Below are 25,459 nucleotides of genomic sequence, written 5' to 3' on the forward strand. Positions count from 1 at the left end.
GCGGCACGATATCGATCGCGTAGCAGATGATATATAGAAACCTGGGAAGGGTAGGTATCTCCGTACCATCAACTTGTTTATTGCCTTCTGCCACCGCTCTCTAAGGGGTATTATTATACGAGGCTGGTGTCGAGTCGGCAACTCAAACTAGTGGAAGTCATAGCAGTTGCTACGCTCACTTGATCTCCAGAAGCTTGACATCGAAGATCAAGGTGCTGTTGGCGGGAATGCCGGGGAGGCCACGGGAGCCGTAGGCGAGGTGGGCGGGAATGGTAAGACGGCGTTCGCCACCAATGGCCATGCCGATGACACCAATGTCCCAACCCTTGATGACCTGGCCCTTGCCGGCCTTGAAGGAGAAAGGCTTACCCTTCTTGTTGGCTATTGCAATGTCAGTAATCTTGTAATTGTAGTGGAGTAATGGTAGGGGACTAACCATCGAACTGCTTTCCGTTCTGGAGCTTGCCGATGTATCGGACACCAACAGTGTCGCCGCTCTTGACAGTGCGGCCGTTGCCAACAGTTCGGTCGTCAACGGTAACGCCCTGGACAACCTTGACACCGGTGGCAGGCTTGGAGTCCTTGGCCTGCTTGGGCTTCTCAGTAGTAGAACCGGTAGGGCCCTGCTCAAGGTTCTTGGCGAACTGAACCTTCTTGGCGTCCTTCTTCTCCTCGGCAGCGACAGCCTCGCCCTTGTTGTTCTTGAGCTTCTTTTGTTGCTTCTTGGAGAGCTTAGCATCCTCCTTGGTGATGAGCTCGTCAAGGCCAGCGGCCTCCTCAGCGGCGCGCTTGTTCTTTCCCTTGTTGGCGGCAACGAGCTTGGGGGCCTCCTCCTCGTCAGTGTCGATCTCCTCGACACGGGGGTCCTCAAGTCCATCAAGGTCGTCGCTAGCATCACTGTCGTCACCCTCAAGGCCGTACTCGAGCTCGTCGGGAGAGAGATCGTATTCATCCTCGTCCTCGGAGTCCTCGTCATCCTCATCATCGTCCATGATGTAGTTTCCGGTCAGGTAGATAGTGTGGGAACCGGTGACAACAAAGAAGACCTTCTCGCCGTGGTTGACGGTGATGTCGAGAGGCTGCTGGTAGTTCTGATACAAAGTTAGCTGGTTGCACCCATCGTATTCAGCATATGACTTACCCTCTCGGTGTCGAGAGTGCAGATGACAAAGTTCTCAAGGTCGGCACCCTCCTCGCTGTCATCGTCGGAGTCCTCATCCTCATCGTCGTCGGACTCCTCGGTGGCCTTGGCCTTTCCCTTGGCCTTGCCGTTGGGCTTGGCATCCTCCATCTCCTCGTCGGACTCCTCTTGGGCGGACTCGAGAAGCTTCTTAATGGCAGCAGCTTGTCGCTGCTTCTTTGCCTTGGCAGGGTCGCTAGGGCCACCGTTGGCCTCCTCATCGGAGTCCTCCTCATCATCTGAACCAGCAAGAAGGGCCTTCATGTACTCGTCGTCAATCTCATCATCCTCATCCTCGAGGCCAGGAAGAGCACGCTTGACGAGGCGCAGGGTAGAGCGAGGGACGGTAGGGATGTTGCCCTCGCCATCGGCCTCGGGCTCCTCGGTGGGGTCCACGGCAGCCATTGTGATGCGGAACTGCAAGATTTTCTGGTTAGAATTCAGGTCTCCAGCTGGCAAGACAAGCGGTGTCGCAAATGATGCGCCAGCGACTGAGAGCGACTATGGTCGAACAGACACATCGCAACGCATCAAGAGCGTCGTAAAGGCTCGAGAGATAAACTTACAGAAGCAGGGAACTCCATGGCGGCAGGAATCAAGATCTCGCCAGGCGGGACCTCGAGGCCGTAAACGGGACCAGGCACAGCAGACATTGTGACGGTTGTGTGATTACTTTTGGATCAAAAATAGTATTGGAGTATAGATGGAATGAAGAGGTAGAAGAGAGAATTAGGATGTGGGAGAAAAGACGAGGAGATGTTGTTAAGATGAAGATTTGCTAAAACTCTCGTTCGCTGGGAAAGAAAACTAAGAATCGAGAAGCATCCTCCAAAGCTTCGAAATTTTTTTCGGGGCTCGAGAGGCAGCCCCACTGTGTACATCACAGTCGACAAATGAGAGGAAGCGATAAGAATCCTTATCTGGATGGGGCTGTCGCTGTCGCAGCAACAGCTGGTGGTACCCGCTTTAGTGCAGATTTTCCCGCCGCAAACTCCACAGGTTAACTGGAGGCAAGAACCAGAGCCTCTGAGCCTCAAAGAAGGCACTCGGGCGGGAAAAAATGTAACTTTCTGTATACTGACTGAGTCAAGCGCGGACAGGCCGAGCCTAAAGGCATGAGGCAAAGTGCAAGTAGGGAGAGTATATGGGACAGACTTTTTTGTTTTTCAAGTATTATTATTAGAACACCAATCTAGATGCTATCTACACTGATTACAGGGTAACTGCCTCGATCATGACGTACGTTGTACTTTCTGACTTGACACGTTTTTGTCCTGTCTGTCGATCTCAGAAAATAGTTGAATCTGTCTAGTCCATCTTACTCAGCCCTTTCTTCATTGGCATCAAACTCAAGAACCAAGAGCGTGCAATATGCCATGCCATTGTTAAAAAGAACTTCTTCTGACCCTGATCAAACATCTGAGGCCGATCACCTACATCTGTAAGCATGGCACCCATGCTAACAATGGGTGTTGGCCAATATCTGCTGTTGGCATAGGCATAGGCAACCATCATATCGTTTCCATTTGTTATTCCACCTAAACATTCTGTTAGTTTATGTACCAAGGGGCTCATTACTTGTACTCGAGTGAAAACATACCGCTTGACCACAAATTACCATCCTGAATCCATCGATACTTTTCTCCAACAAATTTGGCATTTGGATATTTCTTCCTTAGGTCATCTTGTAGCCCTCGAGGTCCGCTCACACTCTTCCCGTCTAGTATGCCCGCTGCGCCACACAAGAAAACGCCGGTACAAACACATAGCACATCGACTCCCTCAGTGTTGAACTGATCTCTCAGCCACTTTTTCGCATCTTCCTCGAAAGAATCAGCTGGGTCTGTACCAGGGACAACGACGATGTCTAGCTTCCCTGGCGCAACATCATCGTCTTGGTACGTGTGTGTTGTACGGACGCATAGATCTGCTGTCAGGGCCACGTGTGGGAAGAGCTTCGGCGATGTGATGTACGTGATCTTGGTGCTGGGTGCCATGCTGCCAATATGAGAAGGGAGAGGAAGGATGCCGAGATATTCACTAGACATTGTGGCGAGCACGTCGACAGTTGCGAGGTCGAGAAGCTGTACGGTTGATGGCATAAAAACGCCAATACGTAGTTGCTTTGACGATGACATGGTTGAATCAAAAGTTGGTAATATATGCTGGATGAAGAATGAAGTTTTTGATACAGAACAGCAAATTTTATCCTTGGAGAGTTGTTTTGTATACGCTTTATATAGTTGATTGAATACATTCCTGCCGCTGTCCTTTCTACTTACAATCCGTCTCGAAAAGGAAATATCTTGGAGTAATACCACAAAGAATGTCTCCGAATGCTGTATTAGTCGCCCGACCTGCTTCTCATTGGTCAACTCCATTTTAACATCCGAAGTGGTTCGGCGCCGAGAGACTCCGCCTGACCCGGGTGTGATTCAAAGGCCGATTAAGGATGTGGATGTATGTACTCCCATTCTTACATACCTAGTCTTGTGTGTACCGATATACCCATATAATTATGGACTATTATTCACAGCTAAGATATTATTAATAATATGTTTTAGAACGTTCCCATGAGGTGACCATATTCCCATGCCCATTATAAACCGTGCATTCGCCATGACTTTGTCACTCAGTGGCTTCTTATCCCATTAAAACCTTACGCCATATCGTCCACTTTCACGGTAGGTATCTGTCGTCTAGTAGCCTTCTTGCTCACAGTATAAACCAAGTCCTGACCCCAGAGCTGGCAGATCAGAGCCTGGGCACTAGGGATGGTACCATACAACGGAGCGACGATAGGAATGGCAAGGTAGTCATGCCAGTTCTTCTTGAGAGATCGCCTGGAAAAGCCCATCCCGTCAGCCAGACCTGCTTTGACCATTTCCCTCTCGCGACCCGACACCCCTGCCTGGTGGTAGCTTTCGTATAGAGACACGTATACTGCAATCTGAAAGAAACCGTAAATGCGGATAATGTTGCACCAGCTAAAAATCCAAGCCAGGTTCCGTGGGTCGTCGTTGTTCTCTGTGAGTTTGACGTATAGTGCGGATGTGACAACAAGAATGGCCATGTGGACTGGGAGAAAATGGGCTTCGAAAAGGCGATGCATCATGTAGAAGATGCGCTCCCAGTGAGGTTGTTCAACGGTATCCTTTTGGATACTAGAAAATATGCCATTATCAGCATAATGATGACCACTTTGCTCATCATCCATGTAAGTCTCGGGAATGGCGACATCGTTGGTATCTGAAAGTGTGTAATGAAGGGGCTGGTAGGCTCGACAGGTTTGCTTTCGATCTTTCCATAGCTGAACAAGCTTACAAAGAGCGAAACCTGTGTCGAGAGCACCCCACATGTGACGGAGAGCCTGCTTGTACCGGGCTCGGGCATCTTTCAAAAGGCCACCGCCACCAGTCACGTTGCTCTGGCTAACAGGACTGTAGATGACCCGGCTCGTCAAGTTACCGTTGAGAGCGAAAAAGCACTTGATATACATGTGTAAGTCTTCGCCAATAGACTCGCTGCCACAATCCCACCCGCCAACTCGATCAGTAAAATCTGACTGGCTAGAGGTATTGTTCACGTAGCTTACCCAACTTTCGGATGCTTGGGTATGTGTCGCAACGCTTGCTTGGTGTTGATGCTAGCTAGGGCCTTCGTCGTCAATAACAAGCCGTAACTCTAACACGCGCTGCTATAACTGGCTAGAGACTCGCTCTCAGATGTACCGAACCCACGCTGAGGCTTCTGGAGTCGAACCAAGGGTTTTATGGTTATCTTGCGATATTCGGCGAGTGTATTAGTTGATGCCCATGATGCATGGCTATCATCGACCCACGGGGACAAGTGATTGGATCTCGCATTTTCGCAAAGACCCGCTCTAATACGACAAAGGTAGAGCACCATCCTTTAACTTAGTGTTGGGTATAATTGCGCCTGTAGCATCATGAACCAATAGCCATGGGACTTGGAAATACCGTGTGGTAGAGGAAGCTTGGCTGGTCTATTAGAGCTGTGTCTGTGCGGTGAGAGACTGTTCTTGGGCACTAAATGAAAATGGATGCTCGATTCAGATCTTGATCATTGGTGTCTTTCCAAGTGGTATCTTGTATACAAAGAGATTTTCCGAAGTCTATCGTCTAGGGAAATCATCCGCTTCTTGTTCCGATCCCGTCTGTAAGCATAAACGCCGTACTCCCGCTGTGTATCATCCTGCCGTGACGTCAATTTGCCTCGACTCCTGAATTTCAATGCCTGTTTCTAGGCCGAGTCGAGTCCTTAGCTCAACATGAGAATGTAAAACCGGCGATCGAGTGGTTTTATTAATCGTACAAAACCACCTCTCAAGGTGCCTTTTCGAAGAGTTTCTGAATTGGCTTGGCAGCCTGGAAGAATGTTAGAACAAAGGAACACAATTCGTGACGGAAAATTGAAGGTACTGACATCAATAAACTTTTCGAGATCATTGTCAAGGTTAGCCAAGTCGTCCTTTCGTCGTTTGTTATCCGCAATGAGTTTCTGCTTTCGCTTGAGGAGCTCCTGTCGTTGTTGCTCAAGCGCTTCACGCTCGGCTCGCTCGTGGTCGATGCGCGCCACCATCAGAGTGTTCTCGTCGTCATCTTGATGCTCGGGGTGCTGTGCTAGGAACTCTTCCACGGGGATCAGAGGCAATTGCTGGTATTTGTGGCTGTAATGTGTTAGCGGGCTGCCCTGGTTGACCCATGCCATAGCAAGAAGTGCAGGTGTCGCGGCTTACTCGTAAGAATCGCAGGCAGTAATCTCTCCCTGAAGATGCCGTTGCTCGTAGTAAAGATTTTGAAGTTGGAGATGCAGGCGATCGACTTCCTGACGCGACTCGGCAGTCTGACCTTTCGTCTCGCGGGCTGTGAAGCAGGCATTTCGGTGCAATCCTTTCAAATGGGCCACAGTGGTGAAAAGGAGCCGTTGCTGCTTGAATAACTCATCTTGCGCCTCGTCTGATGCAGGTCCTTGGCTGTATGTTTGTTCGCCGAGGTTGATGAGGGCACTGGCTTGATCGCGTGCCTGGTCGGCAATCTGCAGGACGGCGCAGAGCCTCGTGTCTGTCACTATTTTGTCGATAGCCATGTTTTCGCGTGCGTGTGTTATCGGTAAAGCGATGGGCAGTGTTTGGCGAAACGTCCTTTGTTGTAGATGCGATTGATGTCAAGTGGTTACTGTTTGCTTGTTCTTGCAGGAACAATAATTATTAGATAGGTGAGCACAAAGGTGGGGCCAGATTTACATATCACTACCAGAGTAGCACTTTGGTGGTTGGCACAACTTTAAAAGGCAATATGTTTCGCTTCCCTGCATCCAGAGTCATAAATTTCAATAAGGTTCTTATGTACCTATTTAATAAATCTATGCCAACGCCATCTATTCTGTTTCATAAAATAATCCCGACTTCCAAATAACCCAACTGACATAGCTCATACAGACATCTTCATAGCAATTGTTTTATGGGGGTCATATCCCTTGACGGTAAAGTCATCTGCCTTCCATCCATCAATGCTTCCACCCTTTTCTCTGGCAATTTCCAACTCGGGAAAGTTTCGCGGCTCGCGCTCAAGTTGGACCTTGAGGGCATCAACGTGATCGAGGTACACATGAGCATCACCCATGACATGGGTAAGGCTTCCAGGGACCAGCTCACAGACGTGTGCCATCATGTGTGTCAGCAGCGCGTAGCTAGCAATGTTGAAGGGAACGCCCAGACCCATGTCGCAAGATCGTTGATATAACTGACAGTGAAGGTGTCCTTGGGGCTTCTCCTCTGAGTTCTCGTCCTTGCTTCGGGGATAGGATACGTAGAACTGGGCAAACATATGACAAGGCGGTAGAACCATCTTCTTCATGTCGGCAGGGTTCCAGGCAGAAAGAACTAAGCGGCGGTCATAAGGGTTGGTTCGTAGCTTGTGAATGATCTCGGCAAGCTGGTCTACGCCCTGGCCGGTATAATCTGTCTTGGCATCGACGTACTCAGCGCCAAAGTGCCGCCATTGGAAGCCGTATACAGGACCTAGGTCGCCGACCTCACGATGTTGAAGACCAAGGTTATCGAGAAATTCGCGCGAGCCGTTTCCATCCCAGATCTTGATACCGGCCTCACTGAGACTCTTGGAAGAGGTGTTACCCTCAATGAACCAGAGGAGCTCGGCAATGACGGCGCGAGTGAAGACACGCTTCGTGGTAAGGAGGGGGAGAATGGGGGTCCCGTTGTTGTTGAGGGCGAATTTCAGGGGTCGAGGAGCGAAGATTGAGAATGTTCCTGTACCGGTACTGTGAACTTTGTTAGCAAGGTAGTCCAAGATAGTCGCATCGACGGCCTCTTACCGATCTGGTCGACGCTCGCCGGTCTCAAGAATTTCCCGAACGAGGTCAAGGTACTGGTTCTCTTCATGGTTGATAAATTTTGAGCCATTAGAGGGACTGGGATCTGTGTTATTCTGTGAGATGGTCATCTTGGCAGCAAGTGTGATCTATCAGCGAGTATGAGAAATTTGGTGGTGATGGTTAAGGATGTCGATTGGGATGCAGGTGCCAGGCATAATGCAATCAATTAAACTACTAGTCGCGTCTTGTCGCGTCGCATCGCGATTTTCCCTCCAGCCCCGCCATGTGGCTGTCTGAAATACATACCTAAACCTTTGGGATGAAAGCTACTCCAAAGAACAGAGTTTGTCTACTTTTTATACATAAGCCTGTAAGCTGAAGCTCTAGCCTTCTCAATTTACTTGGAAATTCTTGACAATCAGGATCCATCTGGATTAAAAACTCGATGTATCAGAGCAAGGGTTTCCCAATAAGAATACATACGTAGCTGGCACAGCAACGACTGAACTCTATGATGAGGGTGATAGAAGAGGCTTCTTCTGTACTGTATGCACAGTGGCTATTTCTCCCTCCTACATCAGTCAATCCCTGGTCAGAGTTTGTCTATTGAAAAGTGTATTTTTTATATCTATTTATTTGGGATGTTGCTTCGTATCAAGCAAGCTCTGAACTCTACCTAGACCTATATATAACTCCAATGTGACCCAATAGATTTAGAAGCCTATCAGAATGTCGTTTTCTTCCACCAGTTCTGAAAGAGGTTTTGGATTTCTTTCAAGAAAGATACTCAAATAATATTCTATAGCCTTCAAGAGTACAATAGATATTTGATTATTATTTATATGCTCGTAGACATAATCCATAGTGTCTAGCAATTGTGCGATGTATAACTGGTTTCTGACATATGTTGTAGTCCTGTTAACTCTTGCGTTGTACGAATACTTGACTCTTCAAGGGCAACTGCAGAGTAGAGATATACATTCTTACTGTATACCGCCTAAGATCGGCACATAGATATTAGATATAGTCCCTGCGTCTGTTCGTCTGCTGTGTAAACAAGGCGGTGGCATTCCAACAACGAATCACGCCCGTCGTCTACTCCTTTGAACTGACAGAGATCTGTGCATAACATACTCGGATAACTTTCAAGCCTCATATTCGCATATGACAGTTGATACATGTGTAACTATGCGGTTGGTGTTGAGTTGACAATGACACATGGATTGGCTCCAATACAAACCCCATATTATTCGAAATGCAATAAGCATGAACCCGCTCCGACCCCTTTCTGCTCCGGGATCATCGGATAGATATTGCGGACAAGTTGAGAGGATGTATTTGGGTATTAATTCAGGTCGGACATGAGTGTGAAACCAGAAAGACGTCTATCAAACGTCAGCTGATACTGCTTTCTCCCATGACCTATTGTTGTCATCCGCATCATCTTTAAGTCGACTTCTTCTACCTTCTAGTTCAGGAACATGAACCAACCAGAACAGACCCTTCGGCTGCAAGTGTCCGTGGGTGCATCGGCGGCGTTTGGAAGATTGAGGCCCTATTGGCCCGAGTGGTCATCTTCAAAGTCGCCAAGCGGGCCGTGGCGAGCTGTAACTTGTTACCGAGCTATCTTGTGAAAGTCATGAAGTTGTGTCTTTTGGTTTATGTTTTGTTAGAAAGAAGTGATTCCAACTCCATGTTAACAAGCTCACTTGCCTCCATCACTTCAAGTCCTCCTAGTCAATACACCGATTCGTAAATATTCCCATGAACCGAGAAATGAGAACGTATTATGTTATAGAGTACATACCGTCTTCGCCTTATTAAATCGCTGCCCAATGAAGGATGCAGTCGTTTAGCAAGTGGCGTCCGTTAAGTAACCTAGCAAGGGAGTGGACGCCAAGGCCGCCCCCGGCACCGTCATTTCAGGTGCTGGGATTAATCGAGTTCCATTCCTTTTTTCCCATTCTTTAGTTGATGGTCCAAGTCACTTCCTCAACATCTCAACCGTCATGCGCCTTGCTCGTTCCTTTCTCCTTTGAACCCATTCATCTCTCCTTTCTTTGCTTCAATTCTACTCTACTAAATACTCTCCTTTAATTCTTTGACCCCCTCAACAATCATAATCACATCTCCAGTACACCAAGGCTTGGCTTTTCGGCTTATTCGCAGATCCTTATCCAACTGAGAAAGAGAGAAAAAAACGACATTGGACTATTTCCGCCAACCAAACTCGGCTATCGCTGTCCCCGCGTCGCAGTTAACCGCAGGGGTTCCTTCCATACTTCACCCAACTTGTCCCTCGTCCCGAGACTTTCTTGCTGAATTAATAACAACCAATTGCACCCTCCATTCATTGCTCGTGGTCTCGACAAAAGCCTCAACTTAGGCAAGCTGAATACTTATTCAACAACTTGACCAACCGATTATCAGCATCACTTGATGCATTGAATCTGACTCGTCGCCACCACAGTTGCAGCGTTACAACGCTTGCCAGCTTACTATTTGGCTTAATTGTCGCGGCACAAACACCAGCATTTTCGATAAAGTTATCAAGCCGCCGCCATGTCCGACGTTACCACCGCCATCACTACGGCCTGTACGTACAAGGCCCGTGATAGTGATAACATTGCGACCACCTCTGGTTCCGACATTCGACCCGACGCCGGTCCCCGAAAGCGACGACACTCTTTCTTCATACCCAGAAGACGATCCATTGTCGGTCATATCATGGATGGCGAAGAGGGTCTTCTTCTCAAAGTCGACCTGTTCCTTTCCGAGCTCGAGCGCCGCCTCGACTTCATCGAGAACTACGTTGACCTGAGCAAGGACTCGAGCATATCGCGCACCTTTTCCACCCTCCAGGCTGTTCGCTCAAGATGCTCCCATGCTTCCGAGGAAGTCCTCGGTGCCGGACGGCGCCGTCTACACATCATGGTCGACACTCTCGAGACAAGGTACAAGGAGACCCTGGAAGCCGCAGAGTCACTGAACGAAAAGGCTCACATGGGCGTCGACTTGCTCGAGACGATGCTTTCCGACTTTGAGACTCGCGCCTACAAGTTGCGCGAGCAAGGTTTCGCAAACGCCGCCAATGCCGCCGAGGCCTTTATGGATGAGGGACGTCGAGTCGCAAACGAGGGTATTGAGCGCGCCATCCAAGCCGCTTACTCTCTCGAAGAACATATTCAACAGGCTATCGTCTTGGCCAAGGAAGGGCGCCTTATTTCTTATGACGACCTCCCCTCTCCTTGGCGAAACAACCCCCACATCCACAAGGGCTATCGCTTCACCGAGTCCAAACTTGAATGTATTCGTTCAGTCTTCACCCCATCCAACGAATTGTTCAATATTTGGTCTCATGCGCTCGGTCTTGTTTTGGTTCTGGCAATTGCGCTCTACTTTTATCCTAATACTGTCAACTTTACCCTCAGCAGCAAGTCTGATGTGTTTGTCGCTGGTGTCTTTTTCGTCATGGCTTGCCTGACACTTGTCTGCTCGACAATCTGGCACACCATGAACGCTGTCGCAGATGTGGACGCTATTTCAATTTTCGCCTGCGTCGACTATACTGGCATTTCTCTGTTGATTGCCGCCTCAATTATGACGACAGAGTACACTGCCTTTTATTGCGATCCTGTCAGCCGTTATATCTACATGGGCTTGACGGCGTTCCTAGGAATTGGTGGCGTCATTCTCCCTTGGCATCCTCGGTTTAATGGTGCCGATATGGCATGGGTTCGTGTCGCCTTTTACGTTGGCCTTGCCTTGACTGGATTCCTTCCTATGGTGCAGCTCGGATGGACTCACGGCCTCGATTTTGTTTATGATTTCTACTCGCCCATCTCCAAGTCTATGCTGGTCTACCTTTCAGGTGCATTTGTTTACGCTAGCAAAATCCCTGAAAGATGGTATCCTGGTTGCTTTGATTACATCGGTGGAAGCCACAACCTGTGGCATGCTGCTGTTCTCGGAGGCATTTTGTTCCACTATTCAGCCATGCAAGCCTTCTTTGCCAACGCTTTCCACCGAGCTGAGGGTGGCTGCCCGTCGTACTAAGGGTTGAGGCATCGAATGGTGTTTGTTAAAGAGCCACGTCTCGGTCGAGTCTTTTCAAGACATTCGATGGTATCGCACAGTTGATTGGCTCTACCATGTTTGGTCAGCTTTGGCTCGACTTGTGAGCCCCGTGCTCAAAGTCTTAAAACATGGTCACCAGAACTGATTGCAGCGCCGCCCACGTGGCAATACTTTGGCCGAGTACCCGTTGTGTATTCTGGTCACCAGCAAGAAACCTTGACATCTCGCCAGGGGGTGATGCATTTCGGGGGAGGAACTTGAACAGCACGTCCATCTGCTACGTTGCATATCCACGTTGACGAGTATCCATGATTGACGATCATAACGTGAGTGATGGTAAAACAAAATTTGAGCTTCAACTTCCCTTTCCTGGGTGTTGAAGTCTTATGTTGTCAGACGAATAAGTATAAGCATGTAAGCCGGCGTTGAACTTGATTAATAGAGTCTTGAAGCCCAGTCCGCAAGAGACGTGCAATGGGCAGCAGGCCACGGTTTCGCTTCAATTCAATTCGCATGTAAATAGATAATAGATAAACCAAGCAGTCGTATATTCATTCATTAATTCATCTGGAGCATCTTATGACGGCCCTGTTACCCGTTATGAACTTTTTCATTATTCATATTCCATCATATTCCTCCAATCATAACGCATTTGATCATTAACCATAAACAAAACAAAAAACAGCCTGTCGTCTGTAATAAAACAACGGATGGCTCGGTGGAAGTACTCAACAAGGCTTCCTTCCGCTGCAGAACCCTTTGTGCTTTTAGAGCTGTTGTGCAAGATATCCAGCTTGCGATAAACTTCCGATTCGCGAGGCGGTATGCACGTCAGATGAGATCGCAATTGAGAAGACCCCTGCCCATGCTGTGCCTCAAGACTGTAGTATCCTAGGACTCGCAGCTTTATCTTGGACCCGGAAGCACGCTAAAGCTAGCCTGGATTACATTGCGTGAGACACAATCTCGGCATAAACATCATCTGGAATCTTCTTGATAATACCAATAGTGACGGACTTGACGAGATCCGCATTGAGCTGAGGAAACGATCTTAAGACTTTGTTCGGACTGGGAAACGTTAGTAATTGATGGAATCCGTGACTCGTGTGCAGTTGTTACCTGGGCGATTGCAAAATCTGTGATCGCATGATCGTGAGCTGTGCCACGATGCAGACAATGTTGAGATGCGGTCCATAGGCGAACAAAAAATCCCACAATCGTAAGACTTCTGGCAGAGGTGGTGTACAGGCGCATAACGTCAGGACAGAGGGGAAAGCATAGATCTCGGCTGACAGCCCCTTTGCAGTGAGATACATGCTCAGCTTGGGGTCTACAATAGCAAGTACTTTATCTACCAGGGTAAGACCTCGATGGACACCATCCATAGCACCGCGGATATAGCCGGGACACTCGCGAGTTAACAACGAGTGGAAGGCCACAAACGCCTCTGCCTCACTGCGAGCTGCATAAAGAAAAGGAGCTGCCAGGACATTCATACCCTGAACGTAGGTACCAGGCTCCAACCTCGAGGCGCCAGCGCCAGATTCAGAGCCTTCGGTTGTGAGCGTCAGGGCACGAGCTCTGTTGCGAGCGGTAGGAGATGATGTGCTTGCGTTTGAGTGAGAACGAATGCTGCTACCGCCTGGAAGTGAAGCGCGGCTGCTGGTAGGGCGACTCTGGCGGGTTTCCTCGCGAGTGTCGTGGAGCTTCCATGCGATTGCATTGAGGAGTCGAATAAGACTGGCCTCGCTAACACGGCGGCGGAAGAGGGGATCGGTTGTGAGGGTGCGAAATGTGTCGTTGCGGATTTTGGAGTAGGCTGGAGAAGCGCCTCGGTGGATGAGGGCAAGATAATCGTCTGTTGATAGGATAGGGGCATCGAGGAGGACGAGCCAGACGTATATTCTTAGTGTTGACTACACCATGATTAGTTTGGGGGCGAAAAATTAGGAGTTTGTTGGACTTACCATGCCATCTTCAGCACTCTTGACACCTTCATCAATGACCTTCCAGCGCGCACTCTCCAAAGCGCCCAAGAAATCACCATCGGTCGGCCCCTCGCGTATAATCTGATGCAACGGCAGATGGCCATGCGAAAAGACGGGCTTCTTACTCCCGGCACGTTTGCTGGCTGTAACGACGTTCATTTGGTGGACGAGGGGTGGTGTGGCATCGCTGTTGGCACGTCCTCGCTGGGGCGAGCGATGAACGTTTTGGTTTGAGAGAGGAGGCGGCGCTGGAGAGGACCTTGTGGGCGAGTTAACGCCATTGGAGTTTGTTTTGGAGTTGACGTTGGTAGTGCGCTGGTCGTCGCGCTGTCGCTGCTGAGAAATGAGGGAGGGCGTGGCCTGTTCGCGGGCGCGGGCGCCGAGAGTGTGCGCGGATTGAAGACGACGAAGGGCGCGATGAGTGCGCGGCGATGGCGGGGCTTGGAGTTGTGTTGTCGTTACAGGGGCAGGAAGCGAGGGTGTTGACGCTTTAAAGCTGGCATTGAGGTTGGAGTTTGATGATGGCTCCGACATGGTTGTGGTGCTTTTTGAGGTTATCGCTGAACTGGGGAGAGAAGCATGAGGAGACGAAGGGAGGGAGGGAAGTATCTGTATTATACAAAAGACTCGATGAGAATAAGTGGCGAGGTTGTAGAATATAGCCTTGGTATTATTACTAGGGCTGATGCCGTTGAGACAGTGATCAAGATGTAATTTGGTTTTCCATTAGCGGGGAGGCTGGCGGTTGGTTAACTTGGAAAGGGAGGAAGAAGGAGAAAGGTAGAGAGAAGATGTCGCTGACGGGACAATTTGATGAATCGTGTTTGTTTCGCGTTTTCATTCAAACTTGTGTTTGAATGTTTCTAATTAGGTGGTGATGATATCAATTGCAATGGTTCAAGAGTTGCAACGGTTTTTGATATACCATCTCTTGATATTTCGTCATATGTCTCCATTCCCATGCTTTTAACGTTCTTGCTATTCTTCTTTGTCCATGACTATGAGGACGGGAATGCACGTAATTTGAGAGGTTGGTTGTATGCTATTTTGAGATCGGGGCTGGCTGGGCCGATCCGCCGACTTTTACATGCGTTTTAGCGAGATCTTTTTTCTTTCTTTCTTTCTTTCTTCCTGTTCAGTTCGAGATAAAACAGAATATTTGACTGGATGGAGGTACATTTCTAGGGGCCTGAGATCATTCTGGTATATATCACAAATGTTATAGAGGTCATCATCCATAACATAGGCCTATGATTGCTACTGGGTAGCAGAAAAGTTGACCTCGTAAGTCTTAGGTTACAAAAATAAATAGCCTAAAGACTATAGTCTAAGTAGCATAAGCTGACATACTAATTTCGTCTCTTATGCTTTCAGCGGCCAGTTTTTCTGGTACCCTGAGGGATTGATACAGATCACAAGCTTAGACTATCCAATGGAGGAACGCCCACCAAAATCGGTAGCTGTCAGCATCTCCCAGTTGCTTGGAACCTGGATCTAAACAATTTCTTACTGAATTTCTTTATAGAGTAGTAGCCTTCAAATAGTTTCCCATCGCTTATCTGGTTCCATATCGATCCCCGTGGCTCTTTAGTGTTTCAAGGATTGTTTAGTGATAGACCACGGGGTTTACTAAGGCCGTTACACTATTGCCATGATAGGCAAAGTGGCGATTGCGACATCGGTCATGCCAAACATAATGCACCCATTTTTATATCATTATGGGCACTCAAAAGTTGGTCAAGGCTGCGCATCTTTTGTTTCTTGGGCAGAAAAAGATGGAGATTTTTATCAATAGAAGCTTACGGCGCTTCCGAGTGACCTTCTACCGCCTATCATTCATACACGAATCCCCATTGTCGACAGTCCTGATTACCAAGTCAGTTCCCCGGCTTCTTTACTCTACATCATGAATAAATAATATATAATTCTCAGTTCCTTATAATCGCATCCTCCATCTTCTAATGTCGTCTTTAACCCCACGATATTCGTCATCGTCCTGATCTAGGATCCCAGACTACATAATTGAACACCACTTCTACACCGGCAGCCAGCCTGCAGCTACAACATCAAATAAGCTGAGCACCGGGCAGCCTCTATATTAAAACACACGGGTAATACATGACCTGATGATTTCAACTCAATAGAACCTACTCAGGTGGGCTGCATAAAAACCGGTACTGACTTTGGTGGCTGACATAAATATTAGATCACTCTTAGTGTATGAATGGCCTAAGAATGGACTAATGATTTCGTCTGTACTGCTTCAAGTCTCTATTTTTTAGCAACCTACCTGCTACTCAAGGTTCCCAGTTACTAGCGCAATCACCAAAGAATATATATGCCATGCTCCAGCTGAAATAAACGGCATCTTGTCTTGACGAGGACCCTCAAAATATAGCCAGTGTTATATCTGGAGTCTACATACCTACGCGGCCTACATAATACAGACCGAACAAAGCACCAACTTAAAACATACACATCAAGACCTATAATGACAGGCCAGAACACTCTGGGTCATGGCCTAGCCAAGATCCTAGGTATCAAACTAGAAGGTCAAAAGCGAGACCAATGCGCCCAGATGGGTGATCATTCAGTTCTCTCGTCACAAAATGGCGGCTCGTTCTATGAGACTGAACCCACGTCAGCAGAATGGGTCAAGGAACAAATCCCATCCAAAGAGGATCTCATCACATACGGAGCTTCATTATTTCCCTTCTCGAATTGGATAGGCCACTACAATTTGCAGTGGTTTGCAGGCGACCTAGTCGCTGGTATCACAATCGGCGCAGTCGTGGTTCCACAAGGAATGGCTTATGCCATGCTTGCCAACTTGGAACCTCAGTTTGGTCTCTACTCGTCCTTCATAGGGGCTTTGATCTACTGGATATTTGGGACTTCCAAGGATATCTCGATTGGCCCCGTTGCCGTCCTTTCCACCGTTGTTGGCAACGTTGTCCATGACATCCAGAATTCTGGGCAAGAAATACCAGCCCATGTGATTGCTTCCGCCTTGTCTATTTCTGCTGGGTTTGTTGTTCTTGTTATCGGGCTGCTCAGATGTGGATGGATCGTGGATCTCATTTCTATTACTTCGCTCTCGGCCTTCATGACTGGCTCTGCTATCACTATTTGCGTCGGTCAACTACCGGCGCTGCTTGGTCTATCAGGCTTTTCGACTCGGGATTCGCCATACAAAGTCTTCAAAAATACTATCGAGCATTTGGGAGAGGCAAACTCCGATGCCATTGTCGGGTTATCTGCTCTGGCTATTCTGTACTGCTTTCGCCAGGGCCTCACCATCGCCGCAGAACGATACCCGAAGCACAAGAGATTATTATTCTTCACCAACACAATGCGAACAGTGTTTGTTATCATAATGTACACGACCATCAGCTGGGCTCTGAACAAGCACAGACGAGATAATACTCTTTTCAACATTCTAGGAGCTGTACCAAAGGGTAAGCCACCACAATATGTTGCTGGTTTGATAATGAACTGACAATACCAAAGGCTTCCAGAACATCGGGGTACCCAAAATATCACCGGATCTTATCTCAGGCTTCAGTCCTTACTTGCCAGCAACCGTCATTGTCTTGCTCGTCGAGCACATAGCCATCTCCAAGTCATTCGGACGAGTCAATAACTACACGATCGACCCTTCGCAGGAAATGGTTGCTATCGGAATGGCCAATCTCATTGGTCCCTTTCTTGGAGCGTTCCCTTCCACAGGATCTTTCAGTCGCACGGCTATTCAGTCGAAGGCTGGCGTGCGAACGCCTGCTGCTGGTATAGTTACTGGACTTGTTGTACTTCTTGCAACATACCTGTTAACGGCCGTCTTCTTTTATATCCCCAATGCCGCTCTTGCAGCTGTTATAATACACGCTGTCGGCGATCTCGTCACGCCTCCAAATACTGTTTATCAATTCTGGAGGGTCTCGCCGATTGAAGTTTTCATCTTTTTCACTGGAGTAATCGTCAGCATCTTTGCACACATCGAGGCTGGATTGTATGCCACAGTTCTGTTCTCGGGTGCCGTATTCTTGTATCGAATTCTTAAAGCCCATGGCCGATTTATGGGTAAAGTCAAGGTTCACTCAGTCATTGGGGATCATGTTATCGGTGACCACCATCGCAAAGTTGTTGGGAGATTTGGGACGACAGAGAATTTGGACATCTCCGCAAGAAACGTGTTTCTTCCACTCGACCATGACGACGGCTCGAATCCTGAAGTCGAGGTTGGCCATCCTTACCCTGGAATATTTATCTACAGGTTCTCTGAAGGCTTCAACTACCCAAACGCCAATTCGTCCCTGGACTATCTCACCGATTTCATCCAGTCAAACACTCAGCGCAGCAGTCCCGAGGCGTTTGAACGACCAGGAGATAGGCCATGGAATAACCCGGGACCCAGGAAATCTGCAAAACGACCTGTACACGTTGACGCGGATTCCACCCTTCCGACATTAAAAGCAGTAGTTATGGATTTCAGTTCTGTTAACAACGTTGACATCACTTCGATACAACGACTGATTGATATACGGAACCAACTTGATTCATACGCCTCTCCGGATGGGGTCGACTGGCATTTTGCCTGTATCAACAACCGATGGACCAAGAGAGCGCTTATAGCAGCAGGATTTGGAGTGCCTTGCAGACCTGAAGAGGAGGGACTACAGCGCAGATGGAAGTCCATTTTCAGCGTGGCAGAGATCGGGGATAGAGACTCAGCTCTAGCTGAAGAGACGGACTTCCACGGCATTACGCCCAGAGATTTTGACATCACAGAAGAAGAGCCTCTGGTCGGAGGAATGCCCTCTGTACGATCTTATGGATCCATGTCACATAGGGAGTTGGAGAAGCAAAGGCGGAGGGGCGCTGTGGTTCATGGTCAGAACAAGCCGCTGTTTCATGTAGACTTGACAAGTGCTTTGCAAAGTGCCATCGCCAATGTCGAAGAGAGGCCAGCTCAGGAAGAATGATACACATGAAGGAATGGACGATGATGAAATTGACATTAGACATTGGCATTAGCGATGAGATGTTGGTTGTTTTGTGATAGACCCAGCAAGCGAAATTTTCAATCATTCGTTAGCATCCTCAGGGTATCAGAAAAATTGACCGTCAGGAGCATAAGAGATAAAATTATTAGGACATCTTATGGCTCTTAGACTAAGCTTCTTAGACTACTTATTTTTATACTCTAAGACTTAGGAGGCTAACTTTTCTGCTACCCACTAGAGCATATAGATTTTAGACATCAATAGACTCTTGACCCTCATGGTTATGTGGCAGCAAGGATCAACTAACCATGGACTATCACACCGTCTTCCACCTACCATGATTATATTCATAGGCCAAAATAGCAATAGAGAAAACTGCAAAAATGAAACATACAACACTGGGGATTCGCTGGTCGTCACCGACCCAACTACTAATCCAGCGCTTCGCAGCTTGACGATGGGGGAGCGGACGGGACCCCGTATTCTCTACGAGCTTTGGTCGTATGTGATGGAGTGTCGAGGAAATAATGGCTATATACTATAGTTTACGAGGTAAAGGTCCAAATGCTCGTATGCATTCACGTGTGTGATATACCGAGATGGCCAGTTGTAGTAAACATACTTGGTTGTCTAAGTATGTCCTTTAGCCCTAGGGTATTAGAAACATTACATCAGGACCATAAGAGACGAAATTATTAGGTTAGCGTATGCTGTTAAGATTAGATATTTTAGGTTATTTATTCCTATAGCCTAAAGCCTAGAGATCAACGTTTCTGTTAGTTGCAGTAAAGAAGACCTAACTTAGTAGATAGACCTCGAGATTATATTGAACCAGTCACATGACTTCGCGATTCTAATTTTCCACTCTACGCGTCCACCGGGCATCACTCCTTGTCACACTGCGTCATTCATTAACTGAGACGTCTTTATCCACAACCTCATTTATTGACAGACCAGGGAATAAACCCCTGTAAACATCCTACACTTGTACTCGCAATCCCAAAATCCGAGGCAAAATGGTTGCTGGATATCAACGGCTAAATGAAAGAAAAACGCAGCCAAATCCCAATATTGTCTTTATCAAGCCTTTAGAAGGTCCTGACAAGAAGATCGCACAGGATTTTCTCGAAAGAATAGCTGCGCAGTGCCGTAGGTTTCCCTCTCATGGCACAATGTATTTGTTGCTAACTTTTACCTCCCAAAGGCCCCATCATGAGAGAACATCATCTATATGTCACCTCTCTAGAAGAATACGAACCAAACCGTGAATTCGTCGGGCGCAACTTCAATGCAGGAGAGGTAGTTCAACTGGTTTTAAAATCACCCAGCACCGGCCGCTGGCTTCCATTCAACTACGTCCAGATGGTCATGATGCATGAGCTAGCGCACTGTAAGCAAATGAACCACTCTCGGGCTTTCTGGGCGGTCCGGAATTCCTACGCATCGCAGATGCACGAGCTTTGGTCCAAAAAGTACATGGGAGACGGCATCTGGGGTAGAGGCGCCAACCTTGCCACTGGCGAGTGGGAGAAAAACACTGTACTTGCCGATGAGATTCTCCCGGGACATCTCTGTGGAGGCACATACAGATCGAGACGAAAGAGAAAGGTCAAACCGCAGTTGTCCTACCAAGAACGAAAGGAGAAAAGAATTCTGAAAAAGTTTGGTGCCAACGGAGTTGCTCTTGGTGCAGATGAAGTGGAAAAGGTCAAGCTGGAAAGCGGCAAGAAGATTCAAGCAAAGCCTCGGGTTGCTGGAAGTATGAGAGGGCGCGAGCTCAGAGCAGCTGCAGCGCTCGCACGTTTCGACAAACAAAAAGATGAGTCGGACCCTGTCAAAGACGATGAGGAGACGGACTCCGGCAGCGGCAGCGAGTTCGAGGATGAGCCCGGAGAAGATTCCAAGGACACCATTGGTGTCGACGGGAAGAGAATACTCGACGGTCAAGGTCGAGGGATGGTCAGAGTCTGCGGAGATGAGGACGTTGATGATCTTGGGGCAATAGATGAGACGCAGGAGCTTCAAAGGATGATCAGGGGCATCAAAGGGGAGTCTCCTGGGCCAGAGATATCAGACGTACCTAAAAACACACAACCCCAAGGTCAAAAGAAACAATCCCAATCGTTGACGACGCCAACCACAAAAATCAAATCAGAGTCGTCAAAGGAGTCTGAACAACCCAAGATAACAGTTTCAATGAGCCGTGTCAATGCAAAGGACACCTCAAAGGCTACGGAAGAGACCAAACCCCAATCTTCAACGACACCAACAGCAGGAACAGAACCAGAAAATTCAACGAACAATCAGTCAGCACCTATTGGAACATGCTCAATGTGTTCATACGCCAACCCTGGTCTAGCTCTTACATGTGCAATGTGTGCCAACGTGTTGGATTCCTCAGCACCAGGCTCATGGCAATGTTCGAGTGATGCATGTCAGACCACGCAGTATCGCAATGCTAGCGATTGCGGGGTGTGTGGGTTGTGCGGAAAGAGAAGGGGAGATGCCACGCAATCCAACGACGTTGAATGAAGTTGGTGTGCTTGTATGGTTGGAGTAAGGCGCTTTACGGCGAAAGAAAGGGTTGACTTGAGTATTCCATTGAAGATGATTACATCTGTTAAAGTTGTAACAGAGTTATTACACTACGATGAAAGACGACTCACATAGTGGTTTTGTTGAACCAGTATAGAATTATACGCATGAGACGTCTGGTTCCATGGACATGAGAAAGCACTTATTTATGTCACATAATGAGGAACAATTGATTACGAAGTCTGATCAACGTCTTATGAACTAGCTGCCTGGGCAATAGTTTATTACACTTCGTTCAAAAGCATATGTTGGAAAGATCTGTCTCATTGCTTGTCTCAGAGTCTTGATGACCACACAAGATTCGCTTTCATGAGTGATCAAGAGGACTTTCTTTAATATACAATATTAAGCCTCCCACGTCACATCATATCCAGTCAAGTCCAATCACTCATCCCCCCGGCATCCTTTCTTAGCACATGTCGGTCATGCTGCTATGCGGAGCTCGTTCGGAAGTGACCTACGATTTGTGAGTGCTATCACTATAGCAGCTTCTCTTCATGGTCCTACCAGTCTGGCCGACGGTGTGCTTCTTTAAAAAAAAAAGATATTACTTGATAGCGCAGCCAAGCATGGCGAGGTCCTACGCGTAGGAACTGCTGGCGCGATCTTGACGCCCGATCACATGGGGTTGATCTAGGGCTGCTTCATGGAAAAATTGAACAAGTAGCTCTGCGAGTGTTAGCCACAGTAGCCACTTACATCTTGTTTTGTGTCGAAACGGTTGTTTTGTTGATGGCCGTCACATTAAGGAGAATACGAGTGTTAAAGATGCATGCTGAAACTGAGGCGAGTCCGTTTGGATAAAGGATGGGCGGTTAAGCGTAACATAGGCGTAAACGATTGGTGTCAAGAGAGCGAAATTTGGAGGTGAATGAGGAAAGGACAGCGGGCCGAGTGCCCGGTCTAAGTCTTCTTGATAATTCATGCAGGTATGTGGCAAGCGAAGGTGATTCAAAAGATAATGTCAACGCGAGAACGGAGCAGATAACCCACGCGGCGTGGGGAAGAATATGCAGGCCATCTTGGAAACAAAAGCGGTGAGTATTACAAATGAAGTACAGTCAAGATAAACAGGCCACAAGTGAGTGAGATGAAAGTAAATGAAAGACAAGGTTGGAGAAGAGGTCGAGCTGCACCGTAAGTAAGAAAGAAAGAAAGAGTTGAATGCGAAACCCGAGGGAGAACCAAAGAGAAAGGAAAGGGAGAGAGGAAAAGGAATGGGGGAGGCAAGAAATGGGCGATGAGAAAAGGATAGATTCCAGCAACATAACCTTACTTTAGCTGCTGTTATGTAGTGTTTCCTTGCAACAGCGATTATTGGGTGACTCGAATCTGATCGACACTTCGCCACGGTCCAGACCGTCGAGGAAATGAGCGGGCTTGGTGTTGACGATGCTGTTCCCCCACCACCAGGAACATACAGTATCATTTGTACTAGTCCATCACCGTACAGGCTGCAGGTTGCAGTATTGTGGGTGGATTGCATCCATCTTGTATGTCTCTTCTGGTATTTACCTTGGCAATCAAACTTGATAGGCAGGCCGTGTACGCTACCAAGCTCGCGAATCTCTTGGTGGTGTGGTGAACCATGACTGTCAAAAAAGCCATTCGTTCTGCTACACTTAGTTATAACGGATTGTGGGAGATGCCCGTCTTTGCGGAGATGAGACAGGTGTCTCGACAGACCACCACAAAACCAGATGGTGCATCATGATCATGATCCCACTAGGAACCACACCGGCTTCAATCGATAGATATTGATCAACAGCAAAACCATGGCAGGGAGGATTCAGTGAGTAACATCAAACGCATTAAAAATTGAAGAGGGTGTCGAGAGCTTGAGGAATCCTACCCAAAACAACCCAATACAGGCTGTCGAGGTCAAGCCAAGTGCACCAAAGCGTCGCAGCGGTCGAGGATGCCGTGAGCCGGTCGCGGGAGCATGTGGGCAGACGCGGGGTAAGAATGTGAGTCCATGATTGGCTTTTGAGGAGACAATCCCAGGAGAAACAGAGCCTTTCCTTGGCTTGCTAGCTTGTTCAGTTTGGGACAAGGATTATTAACCGTGCGTATATTCTGAGTTCAGTTTTCCCGAACAACGTGGTATCTGTGGAATTTCAGACAGGCTAATAAGTAGTAGCATGAGATAGGTTTGTCATCACTGGGGGAAACTGGGAACGATCAGCTAGAGTCAAAGCAGAACATAACGATGTGAAGTGTCAGACTTTTTGGCCTTGCGAAATGTCAAGATTTCACTGTGTATCGCAAGAGAGAAGTATTCGGGGTGGAACGTCCATCGATATAACTTGAACAGTGGCTGTTCCAAATTTCCGATACCACCATTCAACCTAGATGGGAAGGTTGCAGTAAGAGGTGCAGTTGATGCCGGGATATGGATGCCATGGTGATGACGACTCTGCCGTACATCGTGTTATCGTATTGAGTCTTCCAAACGGTGCTGATCATGTCTTCGTTGTTCAAGGCTACATACCACCACTGTCTTAGCATCGCGGCCGTCACTTGATCCAGGATGCTAGGCGCTAAGAATAAGCCAGGCGCCAGACCGTGCGCGATTCAAGGTTTGTGAGAGTCATGTCAAGGGAAGCGAGGTGTGCTATGCTGCAGATGGCTTGAGAAGGATTGGATGAGATCCGGCTGTTGAGACGTCAAGTAACAACGGACGCAGTTCTCACGAGAGAAGGGGGCAGTTCTCCAACCTCAAAAACTGAGCTAAAGTGAGTTGTGAGTGCCGAATATGGTGTTTCGTTTGCGTGTTTGAGTTACGTCGCATACCATCATGGCCTTCTCTCCCACCATCGTTAATAATAGTGACTAGGTGCTAGGTAGATCAGCACTTGCTCATCTGACGGGACTCCGCTGGTTCCCAAGAGCTACGCTGCCTCAGTGTTTCGTCCTTGGTGATGGCCGGCCCTCTTTCACCTTTGACTCTTATCTTTCGCCATGACCAAAAGTGCATATGTAACTAGCTGGTGGCTAGCCAGTGGAGCGATCAATCGTGGAATACCAATTGGCTGGCTCGGCCATGCATCGGTACATCTTCCAAACACGAAAAGATTAAGGTTGAGAATGATTCCCATGCCTGTCCAACACTTGTCGCATCTCTTTGACTGAGAAACTGTACCTGGGCGGCAAAGCCGCAACCCCCAAATAAAAACCGCTGGTGAATTTGTCTCAGAGATGGCTGAGTGGGCATCGTAACTTAAATTACCCCGCAAAAAAGAAGCAAACCGTCATTTGGGGGTGACGTCGATGCCAGGTGGTAATGGATCGTTTGCGCTGTGGGCATCGTAAGGGGACCTACCAGGCGTCTTTTCCGCTCTAGGATTGGCTTCTCGGGGCGGTCCCTTTGCAGACCCGTTTTCTCCGCAGTCGACCAGACAGCGCTAGTGAAGGCACCAAGCCCATGCTTGAAGCCGCAGATGCCGGGGAGGAATATGGAACATTAGGTTGGGCATGGAGCCCTAGCAGGCAAGCAGGGACCTTGAGGGTCCACCGTGCCCTGAGCCGCTTGCTGTAAGAACAGCAGCCCGAGTTCAAAGTGGCGGTTCGTATTGCATCCAGAGTTCGATCCGTTCATGGTTTTGTTGCAGAGTTATATCAGGCCATTTTTTGAAGCGGTCAGTGGCTATCTGATAGTTGAGTTGCTGTCTGCCTTGAACTCTGTGATGACTTGTTAGGCATATTGTCAAGTTAAAGATGAACAAAGTGCCGTAAATTGAATCGAATGACAAATGCATGTGATAGAGACAAGGAGAGCCAGGAGAAGCGGTTAGGATAAGGATGGGGAAATTCGGGGCCAAACAGTGCTATTTCGGGTCATCCATTTTAAGTCCAATGATCGTACCGTTTATACTTTCGTCCCTTCCATCTTCATCTTCACTGTCTCTTTAGCCTGGCACTTGCCCTTCAACATTGACCCGGCACCCCTGGTTGTCACTGGGACTTCAGAGATAGCCATGCATCAACGCCATGACAGAAAGCATGCAGGTAGGTGTGTCGGTAAGTCTGTGTCTCATTCCTTACAGAACCGCTGCTCACTCAACACATTCACCCTCCCTCAACGAAACACGGTGACCAGACAGATCGTCACTTTTGCATAGTGTGGGCAGAATTTACAGTACATATCTGCCTGTCCACGTCAGGTTTGCCAATCTTGTCACGGAGTCTTGGGACTGGTGTCGATAATGATAGGCGAGAGGGGAAGTGAGCTGCTGATTCACATACATCCTACCCATCAG

At 48.1% G+C, this 25,459-nt stretch overlaps 10 protein-coding genes and 1 non-coding gene across 11 annotated transcripts; 3 read left to right on the forward strand and 8 right to left on the reverse strand.

The window, feature by feature from the left end:
- Positions 1-175: 175 nt before the first annotated feature.
- FGSG_01059 (FK506-binding protein) lies at positions 176-1,833 on the reverse strand (the record flags this gene model as incomplete). Its single annotated transcript, XM_011318514.1, has 4 exons — positions 176-381; positions 437-1,091; positions 1,142-1,681; positions 1,747-1,833. The coding sequence occupies 4 exons, from the start codon at positions 1,831-1,833 to the stop codon at positions 176-178; spliced, it is 1,488 nt and encodes a 495-aa protein (XP_011316816.1).
- A 655-nt stretch (positions 1,834-2,488) lies between these two features.
- FGSG_01060 (uncharacterized protein) lies at positions 2,489-3,318 on the reverse strand (the record flags this gene model as incomplete). Its single annotated transcript, XM_011318515.1, has 2 exons — positions 2,489-2,718; positions 2,781-3,318. 2 exons carry the CDS (start codon positions 3,316-3,318, stop codon positions 2,489-2,491), a joined length of 768 nt encoding a protein of 255 aa, XP_011316817.1.
- Positions 3,319-3,696: 378 nt separating this feature from the next.
- On the reverse strand, positions 3,697-4,679 carry FGSG_01061 (uncharacterized protein; the record flags this gene model as incomplete). The annotated part of the gene is made up of 2 exons (XM_011318516.1): positions 3,697-3,703; positions 3,844-4,679. The coding sequence occupies 2 exons, from the start codon at positions 4,677-4,679 to the stop codon at positions 3,697-3,699; spliced, it is 843 nt and encodes a 280-aa protein (XP_011316818.1).
- Positions 4,680-5,263: 584 nt separating this feature from the next.
- Positions 5,264-6,386, reverse strand: FGSG_01062 (uncharacterized protein). Its single transcript, XM_011318517.1, has 3 exons — positions 5,940-6,386; positions 5,627-5,870; positions 5,264-5,568 (listed from the first exon to the last, which is right to left on the reverse strand). Exons 1-3 carry the CDS (start codon positions 6,287-6,289, stop codon positions 5,527-5,529), a joined length of 636 nt encoding a protein of 211 aa, XP_011316819.1. The 5' UTR covers positions 6,290-6,386; the 3' UTR covers positions 5,264-5,526.
- A 247-nt stretch (positions 6,387-6,633) lies between these two features.
- Positions 6,634-7,665, reverse strand: FGSG_01063 (thymidylate synthase; the record flags this gene model as incomplete). The annotated part of the gene is made up of 2 exons (XM_011318518.1): positions 6,634-7,483; positions 7,538-7,665. The coding sequence occupies 2 exons, from the start codon at positions 7,663-7,665 to the stop codon at positions 6,634-6,636; spliced, it is 978 nt and encodes a 325-aa protein (XP_011316820.1).
- A 2,434-nt stretch (positions 7,666-10,099) lies between these two features.
- Positions 10,100-12,179, forward strand: FGSG_01064 (uncharacterized protein; the record flags this gene model as incomplete). The annotated part of the gene is made up of 1 exon (XM_011318519.1): positions 10,100-12,179. One exon carries the CDS (start codon positions 10,100-10,102, stop codon positions 11,591-11,593), a length of 1,494 nt encoding a protein of 497 aa, XP_011316821.1. The 3' UTR covers positions 11,594-12,179.
- Positions 12,180-12,558: 379 nt separating this feature from the next.
- Positions 12,559-14,136, reverse strand: FGSG_01065 (uncharacterized protein; the record flags this gene model as incomplete). Its single annotated transcript, XM_011318520.1, has 3 exons — positions 12,559-12,682; positions 12,734-13,530; positions 13,582-14,136. 3 exons carry the CDS (start codon positions 14,134-14,136, stop codon positions 12,559-12,561), a joined length of 1,476 nt encoding a protein of 491 aa, XP_011316822.1.
- A 1,957-nt stretch (positions 14,137-16,093) lies between these two features.
- Positions 16,094-18,584, forward strand: FGSG_01066 (uncharacterized protein; the record flags this gene model as incomplete). The annotated part of the gene is made up of 2 exons (XM_011318521.1): positions 16,094-17,060; positions 17,113-18,584. The coding sequence occupies 2 exons, from the start codon at positions 16,094-16,096 to the stop codon at positions 18,582-18,584; spliced, it is 2,439 nt and encodes an 812-aa protein (XP_011316823.1).
- A 408-nt stretch (positions 18,585-18,992) lies between these two features.
- FGSG_20000 lies at positions 18,993-19,108 on the reverse strand. The gene has a single exon (XR_892989.1). It is a non-coding gene; the product is annotated as a 5S ribosomal RNA (ribosomal RNA).
- Positions 19,109-19,621: 513 nt separating this feature from the next.
- FGSG_01067 (uncharacterized protein) lies at positions 19,622-21,137 on the forward strand (the record flags this gene model as incomplete). Its single annotated transcript, XM_011318522.1, has 2 exons — positions 19,622-19,754; positions 19,810-21,137. The coding sequence occupies 2 exons, from the start codon at positions 19,622-19,624 to the stop codon at positions 21,135-21,137; spliced, it is 1,461 nt and encodes a 486-aa protein (XP_011316824.1).
- Positions 21,138-21,426: 289 nt separating this feature from the next.
- FGSG_11888 (uncharacterized protein) lies at positions 21,427-22,793 on the reverse strand. The gene is made up of 2 exons (XM_011318523.1): positions 21,708-22,793; positions 21,427-21,657 (listed from the first exon to the last, which is right to left on the reverse strand). The coding sequence occupies exon 1, from the start codon at positions 22,684-22,686 to the stop codon at positions 22,165-22,167; it is 522 nt and encodes a 173-aa protein (XP_011316825.1). The 5' UTR covers positions 22,687-22,793; the 3' UTR covers positions 21,427-21,657; positions 21,708-22,164.
- Positions 22,794-25,459: the final 2,666 nt, after the last annotated feature.

The sequence above is a fragment of the Fusarium graminearum genome, chromosome 1 (genome assembly GCF_000240135.3).
Source record: "Fusarium graminearum PH-1 chromosome 1, whole genome shotgun sequence".
Taxonomy (NCBI): Eukaryota; Fungi; Ascomycota; class Sordariomycetes; order Hypocreales; family Nectriaceae; genus Fusarium; species Fusarium graminearum.

Excerpts from the sequence above, each read along its gene's own strand:
- FGSG_01062 (XM_011318517.1), bottom strand. The coding sequence starts at position 6,289 with ATGGCTATCGACAAAATAGTGACAGACACGAGGCTCTGCGCCGTCCTG. Across the intron at positions 5,871-5,939 it reads ACTGCCTGCGATTCTTACGA|CCACAAATACCAGCAATTGC; the intron begins GTAAGCCGCGAC and ends AACACATTACAG. Across the intron at positions 5,569-5,626 it reads ATCTCGAAAAGTTTATTGAT|GCTGCCAAGCCAATTCAGAA; the intron begins GTCAGTACCTTC and ends ACATTCTTCCAG.
- FGSG_11888 (XM_011318523.1), bottom strand. The coding sequence starts at position 22,686 with ATGCAATCCACCCACAATACTGCAACCTGCAGCCTGTACGGTGATGGA.